The 14,492-nt window shown below is 52.8% G+C and overlaps 1 protein-coding gene across 1 annotated transcript; it reads right to left on the bottom strand.

The window, feature by feature from the left end:
• Window positions 1-253: 253 nt before the first annotated feature.
• Window positions 254-6,569, bottom strand: NKX2-2 (NK2 homeobox 2). Its single transcript, XM_090136676.1, has 3 exons — window positions 6,344-6,569; window positions 1,130-1,808; window positions 254-996 (listed from the first exon to the last, which is right to left on the bottom strand). The coding sequence occupies exons 2-3, from the start codon at window positions 1,386-1,388 to the stop codon at window positions 437-439; spliced, it is 819 nt and encodes a 272-aa protein (XP_089992802.1). The 5' UTR covers window positions 1,389-1,808; window positions 6,344-6,569; the 3' UTR covers window positions 254-436.
• Between the last annotated feature and the right edge of the window lie 7,923 nt (window positions 6,570-14,492).

The raw sequence follows: 14,492 nt of genomic DNA, 5'->3' as shown, positions 1-14,492 counted from the left end.
CCCCCCCCCCCTCCTCCCCTTTTATTTTAGTTGTAGGTAGACAGGACCACTCTGCATGGCGCAAAAATCTCTGTAAACAATGACGCACAAAAACACCTCCCCTCCCTGCCCCCCCCCCCCGCCTCCCCCCAGAGAAACCCCCCAAAAAATGGAGGGGAAAAGAGACGGGAGAGGGAAAAAAAAAAAAAAAAAAAAGAAACCATAATAATAATAATAATAGCAATAATAATAATAATAATAATAGCGCTTCCCTCTCCGCTCCTTCCCCCGTCGTTTCGATTTTAGTTTCGGAGCATCAGTCTGTCTCTTCCTCTCTCTCTCTCTTTCTCTCTCTCTTATTTTTTTTCCTCCTTTTCGTGTCTCTTTATCGTTATTTTTTCCTCCTCTCTGCGTGTGTGGGTGCGTGCGGGGCCGTGTGCGTGCGCTCAGCCCGCGCTCACCAAGTCCATTGCTGCGCCTGTACCAAGTGGTGCGCTGTGGGGTACTGGGGGCTGCCGGCCGCGCTGTACTGGGCGTTGTATTGCATATGCTGGAGGGACTGGGCGCTATAGGCGGAGAAGGGGATGCCCGTCTGGAAGGTGGCGGCCGCCAAGTCCTGAGCTTTGAGCGTGTGGCAGGGCTTGCCGTCCCGCACCAGGACCGGCACGGCCACCCGCCGCGGGGAGGGGAGAGGAGTCACTTCCATACCTTTCTCGGCCCGGGCCCGCTTCATCTTGTAGCGGTGGTTCTGGAACCAGATCTTCACCTGGGTGGGCGTCAGGCGGATCAGGCTGGCCAGGTGCTCCCGCTCCGGCGCCGACAGGTACCGCTGCTGCCGGAACCGGCGCTCCAGCTCGTAGGTCTGCGCCTTGGAGAAGAGCACCCTCCTCTTCCTCTTCTTCCCCGCGTCCCCTCCGCCCGCCGCCTCCTTCTCGTTGTCGGGCGATTCGTCGGCCGACGGCTCCGGGGACTTGGAGCCGGCCTCCGGGCCGCCCGCTCCGGCCGCCAGTCCGTGCACTGCGGAGAGCGGTGCCGTCAGCGCGGCCCCGACGGCGCCTCCCGCCCGGCCCCGCGGCCCCCGCCCGGCCCCCGCCCGGCCCCGCGGCCCCGCGCCCCCCGCCCGGCCCCGCCGCCCCGGCCCCGCACTCACGGGAGTACTGGATGCCCTCGGCGCTCGCCAGCCAGCGCGTGTAGGGATTATCGCTATTATCATAGAAAGGGGGCTTCAAAGGCAGCGTCTGAACAGCGTCCAAGGGGGTTTGGCCCAACACCGCCGCTTTCTTGGGAGGCTCCGGCGCTTCGCTCTCCTCCTCGCCCCCTTCCGCGGCGGAGCCGTCCTCGTCGTTGGTGTCGGGGAGGTCCAGGATGTCCTTGACGGAAAAACCCGTCTTTGTGTTGGTCAGAGACATGGTCCGGGCGAATCGGGGCCGGAAAGTTGGAGGAGCAGCTCGCCGAGCTGTCACCCGGAGCGACAGCGGCGACAGCGCGAGGGGAGGGCGCGGGCGGCGGGGAAAAACGTGGAGAAAAAGGAGCGGAGCGCTTCGTGCCGAGGGACGAACGGAGCCCCGGCGGAGCCCCGGATCTCTGCGGGCTCCTTCTGCCCGGGGGGGACTCGGGGAGCGGGGCGGCAGCCGCTTCGGAAACAGTTTGTAACTCCAGGGGAAGGGGAACGGCGAGCCGAGAATTAAAAAGAAAACGGAGAAAAAAAGAAGGAAAAGAGATCACTTCTGGATGGGGCTGACACAGCCCGGAGCCGCGCTTGCCGCGTGAAAAAAACGAGCCATTGCCGGAGCGAACAGTCCATATAAGGCTGGTCCCCGCACATGAACCTGCCGAGAGGAGGGAGAAAAAAAAGACATGAAACCCGGGAAAGGTTGGCCACGTGTGGGCGGGTCTTGGAAGTCAAGTGGATGAAGACAGTGTTTGCAGATGTGAAATTGCGGGTTTTGGGCGAGCTCCGAGCTTCCACCATTGGTGATGAGTGGTATAACGTGTCAGTTAATTACCGGCGTGGGGAGGGCCCTTCGCGTGTGTGTGTGTGCGCCGGGGAGAGGCTCTGGGTGATTTTCTGGCTTGTTGTGTTTTGGTTTTGTTTTGGTCTTTTAAAAGCGATATTTATATACAAAGAGCACGACGTTCCTCACACTCCAAAGAGTGGTTTTCTTTTTTGTTTTTTTGTTTTTTTTCCACGTGCAGGAAAAAAAAAAAGAATAATAATAATAAGAAGAAGACAGAGGGGTGGGAAGGGCAAGGAGAGCCGCTCGCTGTGCAGCCCCACTCGCGGCGTCCCCACCCGCGACAGCGCGGCGGTGGCACGGAGCTCAGATGGCAGCAGCCCAACTTATCTAAACCGCCTGGGTCAATATTTTGGTAGAGGCTTAAGGATGAACGCTGGAAATTAATCAGCAAGTAATTGATTCTAGTTCGCTCCGAAATGAAGCGGAGTGGCAAAACGCGATCGGCAGTCACGACCCGGAGAGATGCGGGACGTGATTAGCGGGGGGGGGGGGGGGGGGGGGAGAAGGGGGGGGATGGGGGGGGCGGGGAAGGCGGGGGGAGGTTTTATTTGAAGAGGTCTCATTGATTTTGCCTCCGTCTTGCAGGGGAATGAGAACCAGCCCGCTCGGTTCATTTAACGGGCTGCAGCCCGGCGGACTCTCAGCGTGCCTGCCTTCATTTCATTTCTTTTTTTTTTTAATCTTTAAAATGTCTTTTTCGGGAAGCGGGGAGGATCCCCCTCCCCATCCCCCAGCAGCCTCCCACCGACTTTTCCTCCTCCGTCTCTCTCATCTCCATCCTCCCCCTCTCCCGCACACCGAAGGGCCCCGCTCGCCCGTGCGCGCACCGACCCGGGGGTTGCGCTCCGCACAGGGGCTGCGCACCGCCGCCTCCTTTTGCCCACCGCCTCCCTGATTCCAGGCTAAGAAAAGTTGCCCGAGTTCCCCTTCCCACAGGAGGGAGCCGGCAGGAAGACGGTCCGTCCGACGCCCTCTCCTCGCCGATCGATTTATTCGCACCTTCCCCCCCAACCCGCTCCCCCAGCCCGCTCCCCCAGCCCCCAGCCTGCCTCCCATAAAGTATGTGATGTGGCTGACAATGCCTAGGGATTTTTTTTTTTTTTTTAAGCGAGCCCCTGAGCACATCCTGGGTGGTCGGAGCCGCGCAAACACAAATACAACCCTATGGCTAAGCTGGAGACAATGTCCGCAATGTAGACAAATGTCCGGCTTCTGTTGGAACCCTTTGTCTCGGCGCAGTTTTTGCATTTATTTCAGTGGCGAAATAATACGTGATTGACGCCCTCTTTCAATGTGTCCTAACTGTTGGGAATAAATCTGAGGTTGTTCCTAGTTGTCATGGTATTCAACCGCGCTCAATGGCTATCTCTTCATCCATTTCGGAGTCCTTCCCCGATACGAAGGGAACCCCTTCGTGCAGGCTCCTCTCCCCTTCCTCTGCGGGGAGGGGCTTGGGCCGCTCGCATCCATCTCGATGCTTCGTGGTCGGCAAATCTCGGCCTTATCGATGGATGAGTTCCCCCCGACCCCCACCTGCCCGGCCTTGGGGCGCTCGGATAAGGCAGGATGAGGTCGGAATGGGGTTTTCATCCCTCCCCACAGCGCTGGGCGAGAGGGAAAAGGCTAGCAGCGAGAACGATGATGGCGAGAAAAAGTCCCAAAGTGTGGCTTATGCCGGTGGGAGCCAAGAAAGCAAGCAAAAAAAAGAAAGAAAAAAAAAAAAGAAAGAAAGCAAAAAAAAAAAAAAAATAGAAAAAAAAAGAGTAATGATAATACATATATAATTTTAAAAAAAGAATACACACACAGACAAAAAGAAAAGAAAAAGAAAACCCTGAAGCACTCGGTACCCAGGCTCCCAAAAGCGCTGATGGCCACGACTGGGAACGGAGGCGGTGTCCCGCAGCAGTGCGGGAGGTGCGGGGCACAGAGCGTGAGGGACCGTGGGGAGCTGCGGGCGTGACGTCACAGGCATGGTGACGTCAGAGCCCTCTGACGTCAGGGGAGGCCGCGGGGCCGGGAGCCGCCGCGTAAAACCCGACGGGAGGGACTGGCGGCTGGGTGCTCCAGGCCGGCCGTGCTGAATTTAAGCCGGAGGGGTTGTTTGCACAAGAGAACAAGAGGCTGAAGGAGAGGTGCGTGTACACAGGCTAAGTGGCCGCACTTCAGGACAAGTGCCCTCTAGCAGTGTTTACCTGTTTACTTTCGCAGGTAGCTCAAACAGCCGCACCCCCCCCATCCTTCCCCGAGCTGTGGGGAGCCCCGCAGCCGGCGGTGGGTTTTAGCAACGTTACCCGTCTCTTATTCCTAATACACCACTCAAACAAGTGAATGCGAAGGTGTTTCCAGGAGCCTCTCCGCTATCCCCCTCCCCGCAGCTCGCTCTCTCGGCCCGACCTCCTTCTCACCCGGAGCCGCTAACAGCCGCCGAGTGGCTCTGCTCATTGTCTGATCGGACCAAAGGTGCGAGCTTATTGTTTTCCTTCGCTCCAGACCGCAAGGAAACAAATAAAAAGCACCGCACCTTGCCGCTCGGCGAGGATTAGCGAAGGCGCACAAAGCCTTTGTTAGGTGGACAGGTTGGCTTTATCCCTTGGAACGAGCTACACTTAAAATAAAGAGGACGAGGGAAACGCGGCTCCTGATAATTGTTATTAATTCACCTTCGGAGCCTCCCGGTAAGCAATCCCAGCTTTGTGTTAGAGGGTGGCGAGGGACGGAAAGCTGAGTCATTAGGAGAGGAAATCTTTTGTCAGGGATCAAAACAACAACAACATCCCCCGCCACTCCGAAATGTCCCCTGGCAGAGCTCTAAGGAGCCTTTCCCCCTTTGTGGCCGCTCCCGGCTCCGGTTCGGGGGCGGCGGGCACTGCTGGCATCGCCTGAAATGCGGGAACACCCCGCATCCTCCTTGCATTGCAGGGACTTAATGGTGAGCTGCGGGGTTCGGAGTTACTGCAGGGGGAAATTCCCTTCGCTGTTGGCGGCTGGAAAAATGATTGCGTTAACAAAAGCGTTAATGGGGTTTGGGTGGAGGGGGGGATGAAAAACAAACAAACAAACAAACCACCACCAACAAGGAATGGGGCGAAGGGGGGAATTTCCCCGCATCTGGAAACGGAGCCAGATGCATTCTTCCCTACGAAAGCCCCCAAATTCCAGCTCCGGCCTGCCCTTCTCCCGCAGACAACGAAACCTTCTCCAGGACATAGGAATCTCAATGAGCATCCCCTATTCTCTCGCTCCCTCTATCTCTTTCCCCCGAAGCTTCAAAGCCGGAGAAATCCTTCCAATTCAGCGCTCTTCCTTCGAAATTTGGAAATCTAGATAGAGCCAGCCCCGCCACCAAGCTCCCGAGGTGGCGAGTCGGAATAGAAATGGGGATTTTCCCTCTCCTCCCTGGAGGCTAATGAGGTTATGCGGGAGCCGGAGGGCACATGTTAGGGCTTTGATAAATGCACTTTAATGAGATCTTTGAAAATATTGCCGAGAGAGTCGGCGGCAGCGTCGGTTCGGCAGCGCGATGCGTGTCGGCACAAAGCGGAGATCGGAGCCCCGCAGCCTCCGGCCCCGCTATTTGTTTCTCTTATTTAATTTTTCCGCCGAACCCGAGCTGTAAGCCCAGCCCGAGGCCTCCGTTCCCGTTCAAGTCTATTCCGAGCGTTTTATTCACCGACAGAACGCCTCGTCCCCCCCGGCAAACCCCTCGGCTGCATTCGTTCCCATCTCTCTAATGATGAAACGTGTCCCAATGAGATTAAGCTTTGTCACAAATGTTCTTGCCGGCGAAGAAAAACCCAACTCGTTTCGATAACGGCGATCTGAATGCGGGAGATTTAGAGCCCTTTATGAAACGCGGCCCCGGGAGCACTTTCTTATCTGCGTGGGTTTCTCCCACGCGCGACGCAGAGGGCACACGTCGGGCCGCGGTCACAGGTGCGGGGAAGCAGGGGAAGGACGGCCGGGACGGGGTCGGGGGGTCCCGAGAAGGAAAGCGTCAATAGGGAGGGACGGAGCGGTGCGGCGGGCAGAGCCGGGCCGTCCTCCGCCGCGCAGCCCGGCCCGACCCGGGCCATTCCCGGTCCTCTGGCGGACTCTGCCGTCGCCGCCGAGAAGTGTCGCCCCGCCGCCGGGCCGGGGTCTCCGCCCCGAGGTGAGCCGGGGCGGGACGGGCCCTCCGCCGTCGGGGCGATGGGAGCCGCGCTGCCGTCGGGGCGGCCTCACCTTCCAGCTTGGCGCACCCCCCTCCCCACCCCCCCAGCACGCATCCCCGCTCCCAAACGCAGCCCTCCCCGTTCCCACAGCCGTCCCCTCCCGGCTGGCGGCCCCCGGCCCCGCGGGCTCACCTGGGCCGGCCCGTGCTAAGCGGGCGGGGGCTGAGAGCGGCGGCGGCGGCGGCTCCGCGCTTCTCGCATTGTCTCTCCGGCGTGTGCGGGGCGGCCGCTCCTTCCTCCGGCTTTACATCGCCCGCTCTGTTTGCTTTCCTCCCCGGCGTGTGACGCCAGGCGAAATACTGGCCATATGTTCGGCGGTAATAAATTGGTTATAAGCGCAAACACGCCGGTTCCTGGATGGCTCTTTTAAGCCGGCCCCGGCCCCGCTGCTGAGCCGGCCCTCTTCCCCCGGGGGGCAGAGCCCTCCTCCCGCCCCCTCCCCAAAGATGCGCGGAGCCGTTCTCTGCCCCCCTCCTCGTTCTGCCCCGATCCGCCCTCGTTCCCCGCAGCCCCAGCCCGCTCCACAACTCGCCCGGGCTGCCCCGCGCCGAGCCTGCCCTCTATAAATCGCTCGGTAGCTAAGACGCTATAAAAACCAAATAGCCAGATGTGGCACGTTATTTATGTGTGAAAGCTCGTTTACATTAGATATGCTGATCCAAGCTTTGATAGCAGGGGTTTGAGAGAGATTAGAGCTGGGTTTCCATAGCCAGCTCCAGCTGCAGCCCCCCTCCGCTGCCCCTTTTTGGGTTTCTTTTTCTTTTAATGGTAATTTTATCTGTTTATACACTTCAATCCACCGCCCCCCAACACCCCTCCTCCTCCCCCCCCCACTTTGTATTTATTTATTTATTTGTGTTTAGGGTGCGGCTGAAGACAAAGCTGACGAAGTAGGATGGTGGGTTAGGGGGTGGAAGGAGAGGTGTCGTCCGAATTTCCTGACGGTGGGGATGGAAAACGATACCTGCTCGTTCAATAGGCACAAAGCCCGGCACCAGCCCAACAGGTGTCACCGTTCAGGGCCAGCGGGAAGCCAGCTGGGGATGCCTCTCCATCACAGCTCGCTTCTCCTTACCACCTGCCACTATAGAGAGACCTTGGACTCCTCTGTAAAAGTCTCCAGGGCCCAGGACAGATATCTCCTAGCTAAATACCCTGGTCACAGGCAGCTCTAACAGAGCAGCCCGCAGATAAGGAGATTGATCCTCAGAAGGAAATCAATAAAGATCTTGTTCTGAGCAGTTAATAACTTTGCCAAACTTGCTTTGCTTGGATAACAAAGTGCCCACAGTGCTGACTGAGAGAGGGAAATTTGGGGAAAAAAATGATTCCATTGCCCGTATCAAAATGCAAACATAAGTAGTTCTTTATTTAATCAAATACCCACAAAATCCTTAGCTTTCCTAACAAGAAATTCACTCTCGATGCCTAGGCCATGTCTTACTACATCCCCTAGGTACAGCTGCATGAATCCAAGCTCATGCTTTTGCCTTACACTGGCAAAACCAAACCTTTTTTGAAGGGCTGTTTGGTGCTGCACTGATTTTTGGGCTCTGCATTTAGAGGCACTGAACTTGTCCTGGGGGCAGGTGGGTGCCCCAATGTCAATCCAAGAAGGGGCAGAGGGAGGCATCTCCCAAGGGGACCCTCAATCCTGCCCCTGGGCCAGTGGCATCCCCAGTTCAACACAAGAAGGAGCAGAGGGAGGCATCTTCCAGTGGTACCCCCAGTTTTCCCCCTGGACTGGTTTTCTGCTCTCCTTTTATGTAGGTTTGTTCATCCACCTCTTTTTCTCTGTAGATAACATTGGTCTTCCATGTAGGATGGTTGGTGTAGTGATATCTAGCTAAGAATTGCTGTGGAAGGTACTTCAGAAGGATTCAGCCCTCGGTGACCTGCCAAGTAAAATAGACGCCAACCTGTTCCCACTCACTTGGGTAGTTTTGCTCCATTTTATTTCTGCCCTATGACTTCATCCCACTCAACTCATCCTGAAACAGATCCGCAACCCGGTACGGAAGAGCCAAAGAAGGCTTTAAAAAAAGAAATCCCAGGAAAAGACGTTGACATTGATGCTGTAAACCCCGCGAGCGACACGGGAGCCAACCAGGAAGGCACAGATAAGGAACAAATGGCGGCGTATCACGGGCATCCCGTCAATCACACATCCATCTCTGGGTGCCCAGACGGAGCAGGTGGGAACATCGCTGTCAGCTGAGATCAGCAAGGATGTGCTGGTGATGGTGGGGATGTTGCAGCTGCTAGGCTCCTTTATGGAAGTCCAGGAGTAGATCTGAGCCAATGCTGTCCCAATACACTGCTGCGTTTTCTGGGACCTACCTGGGAAAAATGTGACATGTTCAGATAGTATTGGAAGACTTGTTCAAAGTTGGTTTTGGAGGAGTCTGATTGTTTTCTTCAGTTTCCATGGAAACTGGATCCAAAGCCCATTGAGCTGCGTCCCTGGTGCAGCTCACTCCAGGTGGAAGCTGCCCTACAAAATCTGAGTCCCTCCAATTTGGCATCTCCAAGCTGAGCACCAGAACCCCAACCTTTCTGCCAGGAAAAAGTATTCCCACCTGATTCTGGTGCCTCAGCCATCTGTTCTCACAGTGCTGGAGGGTTGGGGACCATTGGAGGTCTGGAGTTGGTCAGTGGCCTTACAGTGCTCTGCGGAGTCGGATGGAAATAGAATGAGGAGAAGAAAGATAATGGGGAAAAGAAAGATATTGGGAAGAAGGAAAGAATAGAACAGGAAGAAGACAATAGGAAGATAGAATGCTGACACCACCAAGCAGGCAAGCAGAAGGTGAGGGGAAGGTGGCACAGATGTTACACATTAACAGCGTGCCCGACTGCTGTCTCATAACCTTCCCCATTACTGGGGGCCTCGCTGTGGCTGCTCTGGCTAATGTGTAACCCCATATCTTCCCTGTTCTGACCCACTGGGATGTCCTATGGGCAGGATGGCTCAGAGAGAAGTGGGCTGGTTCTGCATTGGTGGATGGGGACAATGTTTGGTGATGATAATCCTTACGGATAGATATTTTTCTAGCATCCCTAAATGTTTCCTGGTGAGCTGGGAAACTGAAGCTGGCTCACAACGAGCTGTTATGCAGTCGAAACATGATGGACAAAGCATCAGAGTTTTCCAGGCATACTCAGATGCAGTGTGACTACTGATGCATAGTTCATGGGGTAGTTTTGGGGTGGAATCCCAACCACTGAGCTGCTGGCATTGAGCAGCACGGTGAATGTGTGCTGTGGCTGCTGTGGGGTGCTGAGGCTGACTGGAGTTATAGATGTTGGCATCAATATATTCCTTCAGCTATTGCTAGTCATGGGTGTTGCCACAATAATGAGCCAAAAGGCTTTGGTCAGCACTTCTCTTTGATGCTGAGAGGCCTTTTAGACACATGTTTTGTTTTTCTTAGGTGGTTAATGTGATGGGAAGCCATGGAGGAAGTAGGACATGCCACTGGCTGGTGTGACAAGTTGCAATGTGATCCTCTTTTGCTTTGAAGGAAAAGAAAATGCCCATTTCAGTGTTGCTTCTTTCTTTCTTTCTTCTTCTTTTTTTTTAAGCAGTTATCCTAGATAATGATTCTCAAGCTGTTTTTTTTTTTCCCCTCCCAGTACAACTAAGTCAACTCTTTTGCTTGAGATAGCGCTGTGCACCCCATTTATTCCAATAATAGGTCACATTATATACTAATCACAATGCTAAATACTGCCTGTAAATCCAAGTTTCTCATCAAAGGAAAAGACCTGAGCGAACAGCTGAGTCAAGTAATGAATATCAGGAGGGTTCTGCTCTTCAAAGGCAGAGAAACATTGATTCTTTTTAAGATAAAATCCTGATGTTTAAGAAAAAATAATTGGAAGTAAACCTAGAAGATTTGCTTATCTCAAAATATGATTCCCACAAATAGCGGTGGTCTGATTTCCTTTGAGCATCAGCAAGCTTGGTCCCAGTGCTGAGGCTCACCAACACGCTGGCCTTGAAGCCCTTGGGTCAAACCCCACTGCTGGAGATATTTGGGGCGAGGGGAGGAACTGAGGATGGTGCCCTGTGATGAGTGTGCCAAGAAAGTCAGCAGGCAGGCCTTGAAAAAGAGGGGATTAACTAAAAAGGGGAAAAAAAAACCCAAACCCAGCACAAATACCCTGAGACACAGAAGGTAAATTCTGCTCTAGTTCTCTATAGAAGGCAAGCTCCTCCTTGGAGAAGGGATGGGGGAAGGCGATCAAGCTTTTGACTAGCGATTTAGCCGAATGCTCCGTGCCTGACCCACACTGTAATCTGAGGGTAATTAATAGGCTGTGATGTGGGTAGTGAGATGCCTGTTTCTCCCCCATCACACCAAACCAATTGGGGATTTCTTTCTCCCGCTCTCAGATAACACTCAAATGTAGTGGAATGAAACCAAATGAGCTTCTTGGAGTCATTTTTGTATTTTGCCTCTGTAATCTCTGGGTTTATTTAAATGTTCTCGTTGCGGTTATTTTCTGAGACTCTTTTCATGTCGAACATCTCCTGTTGAATAACTCCTCAGACACTATAATTTCAGGATCAACAATGATGCTGACAATAGAGGAAAAAATTACATTGCGCGGCACAGAAAAATGAATCCATATCCCCAAGCTTTATTCTGCTGCTCAGGGAGCACCTATGTATACACAATCCAAATGAATGCAATGATCAACTTTTGCTTGAGCTATTTCTTCTCAGAACTTGTTTTTAGAAGGACAGAAGCCCGGTCACATTAAATTAGGGCCGGTGCTGTTAATCATTATTCACTAAAGCAGAAGGCTGGCTGGAGCAGGGGGTGCGGTGCGCAGGCAGGAGGAACAGATGACAGCTCAATGGAAGAGGTTCAATGACTTGTTCTTCATGTCCTGGGCACCTGGGATGTTTTCCTTGAACTTCCAGCATTCAGTTGAAAGCCCCACATTATTTTCTGAAGGACGTCAGTGATAATTTTATTCATCTCAGAATAAATTCTGCGACTGTCTGTAAAAGAATAAATGAAGAGACTTAACACAGCAGAGGAGATGGAACATGTCACAACTGTGGCATTTCATTGAATATGCAGCACGTCTTTCTCGACTTAAGTGAATTGAAGAGCTTTGAATATATTCACCAACTCTTGTAACTACAAAAAAAAGTAAAGCAAGTGCATTACTGGGGTTGCAGATGTCAAGTGACTTAGCATTTTAACATTTTCATTATGCTCAGGGATGGTAAACAGAAAAGCAAGCCAAGGATTTTTTCCTGTAAATTGCATTATGTTTCTAAATGATGTGTGGCAAACCCAAAGCCAACACAAAACTCTGGTGAAATGAAAGGAAAAGCAATGGGAAACCATTGGTGTTTTGTTCTGCGGATGACAAGAGTATGGAGATGGACAAATAGGTTTGTCACAAATGCTTTTTTGGCCTGAGTTTTCTTGTCTCCCACAGCTCCTGGCTTTGGGGAGCAATGCTTCATCCTACAGCCTTAGAAAGCATCTGAGAGTAGCTCCCAGCTGCTTGGTGGCTCTGTGCCCCTAGGGAACATGGCACAAAGGACCAAACTCCCAACCAGGAAAAGGATGGGCTGGCACAGCCAAATGCAACTGGTTGGATCTCCACGGCCACTGACACCAAAGCCAGAAATCCTCCATCTGGAGAAGCCACAAACAACATGTCCAGCCTCACCTCAAAGGCCAGGGAAGGGGAAAATGCTGAAATTCCTCACACAGTGCTGGGTGCAGAATGTAATCTGGTTTGGTCTGAGATGGAACCTAGCTGGGTGCTGTGGCTGGGTAGGCTGTGGGATGGGACCTGACTGAGAGCAGAATGGGACCCAGCTGTGTGCTGGTTGTGACTCAGCTGTGTGAAGAATGGGACCCTACTGGATGTGGGATGGGACCTGGCTGGGTGTGAGCTGGGTGCAGGATGGGGTCTGGTTGAATGCGAGATACAATGCAGTTGGGTGAGGAATGGGATCTGACTGGGTGAGGGATGGGACCTGGCTGGATGTGGGATGGGACTTGATTGGGTGCAGGATGGGATCTGACTGGGTATGGGGTGGGACAGGGCTGGGTGCAGGATGGGACCCAGTTGGGTGTGGGATGGAAGCTGGCTGGGTGAGGAATAGGAGCTGGCTGTGTATGGGATGCAGTGCACAATGCGCCTGGCTCCTTTGTGCCTCTGTCACAGGAGCTCTCTGCATCTGTTCCATGCTGAAGTGGCTCTTGGGCTGTTTAAAGGTTGAGTGCTCCTGCTCCACACGACGGAAGGCAGATTCGGTTAAATAAACACAGGGGCTTAGAAATAAATTGAAGGTTACGTGAAGAGCTGGATCAGAATATAATGTTGTCAGACACATTACAGCACGCCGGTCTGAATGTGGCTCTCCAGCCATATTGCTCTGAAATGGGCTTTGGCACATTCCTCTAAGGCTCTGTTGCCACACGGGGAGGGGGAGGGGGTGCAGGAGAGGGGGGGATGTCACGACACAATATGGGGACTTAAATAAGGCCAAAGGATGGGACGCTTGTCCCGCTTCCCATTACAGACAGTGTGTTGGATCCTCCCTAGGATGCGTGCAGCTGCTCTTTGGGTAGCTGTCCGTGGTCCAGGAAGGTGGTATGGATGTCTGGCTGTCTGCTGTCTCCAATTCTCTGTCATATAATACATGTTTTATAAAGTTATATTCTCCCTTAATAACCAAAGATACTCTTCTACTGCCTGGGAGATGGTTTGTGTTTAATCCCAGCATCTCAGCAGCTTTCTGCATAGCGAAGGCAGCACGCTTTGGCTTAATTCCTGCCCCCTACAAACAGGTGCATGTTCTAGATGTCATTTTTGTAGTGCTATAACCAACTAGATCTGAAAAACAGTGCGTTTTTTTGGGCTGAAGCAGCCCCAATGCCATCGCTGTTACCCCAGCAGCACAGCCTGCTTTGTGCTGGTGCTGCTGCTTCTCGCTTTTACTGATGTGAGCGTTTTCCTGCTGCCTTGTCAGTAATTATGTGTCAGAATTATGACTTTTGTGTGTAAGCAGCACCTGCAGCAGTGCCGACCTGCATCTCAGCAGCCCTCATCTCAGAGGTGAGGGTTCAGCATGCTGTTTGTTCAAGGTGTCTCATTGTGGAGCAGACCTCCTCTTTATGCCCGTGCGAGTTCACACATAATCTTCTGGCGGTGAATAGCATTATGTGAAGTGTGTTTATGCTCACGTTGGAGAGGAGAGAGTCCCAATGGATGCACCAAAAGGTTACACTGCTGTGGCTCAGCCCCGTTTTCCACTCATCTCGGTTTGCGATGCTTCACAATATTGGATTCCCCAGTGTGAAAATTCCAGTTTAAATGTTGCGTAGGAGAGCCTTTTCCAACCTGGAAAATGGATATATATATTATATATATATATAAAGCTTATCAATCCCTTTTATCAGAGACCCCAGAATACACTCTTAGATTTAGAGCCTCGTTTGCTGGATTCGTGCAATTACATTCTTGTGTGAGCTCTGCTCCAGTTTAAAGGGGGAGAAAAGCTGCCAACACTACTACTCGCAGTGGAGAAACTGAAGTAGGTGCACGCAGAGGGCACGGTCACTGAAGATGAGTGCTGAAAACCTGCATTTTTTTTAAATGGTGTCATGTTTGAAGCCAATCTCATTATTTTTTCAGGGCTTTCTGTGACTTATTTGGCTAAGAGTGGGGGTGAAAATGTAGTCACAGCCTGTTCGCCTCCCTTTCTGTGCACCGGTGTGGTGACAGCACTTGTGCTGGTCGGTGCTCTGTGCTGTAAAATCTTGCTGGAAGAAAGCATCCATGGAAAGCCACGCTGCCAGCAGGCAGTCCCTTCCATGTAGCAGTAGCTATTGCTGCACATTGTGGCCTTCCATGTCAGTGCTGCTCACGCATCATAGCAGCTCTTCACTTGGAAAGTTCTGCCCCTTCAGTGGTGCCTTTAATTGTTTATCAGGATAGGCTTGGCAAGGATAAGTAGCAGGGTGTTATATCTCAGGCCTGTATTTCCGCTGAGTTCCAAAGCAAAGCATGAATGATTTACTTTGGTAGCACCCACTGTTCAAATGTAGTGCTGTTAAACTTGTTTGACACAGCTAGCTGAGCAGGCAGCTTAAACCTGAAGCTAATAAGGATGCTCTCGGTGCATGGAAAGGGATGCTCTGGGGGTGTCAAAAAGGAAAACCACTGGGATAAGATGCACGGAGGAGAATGAATAAATAACACACAGTGTGCAGAGAAAGGGAAAAAATCACCAGCTGGA

This window comes from Phasianus colchicus, chromosome 2, assembly GCF_987193195.1.
Source record: "Phasianus colchicus chromosome 2, bPhaCol1.hap1.1, whole genome shotgun sequence".
Classification (NCBI taxonomy): Eukaryota; Metazoa; Chordata; class Aves; order Galliformes; family Phasianidae; genus Phasianus; species Phasianus colchicus.
Note: the sequence above shows the minus strand (reverse complement) of the source record. Positions and strands in the feature narration are given on the sequence as shown.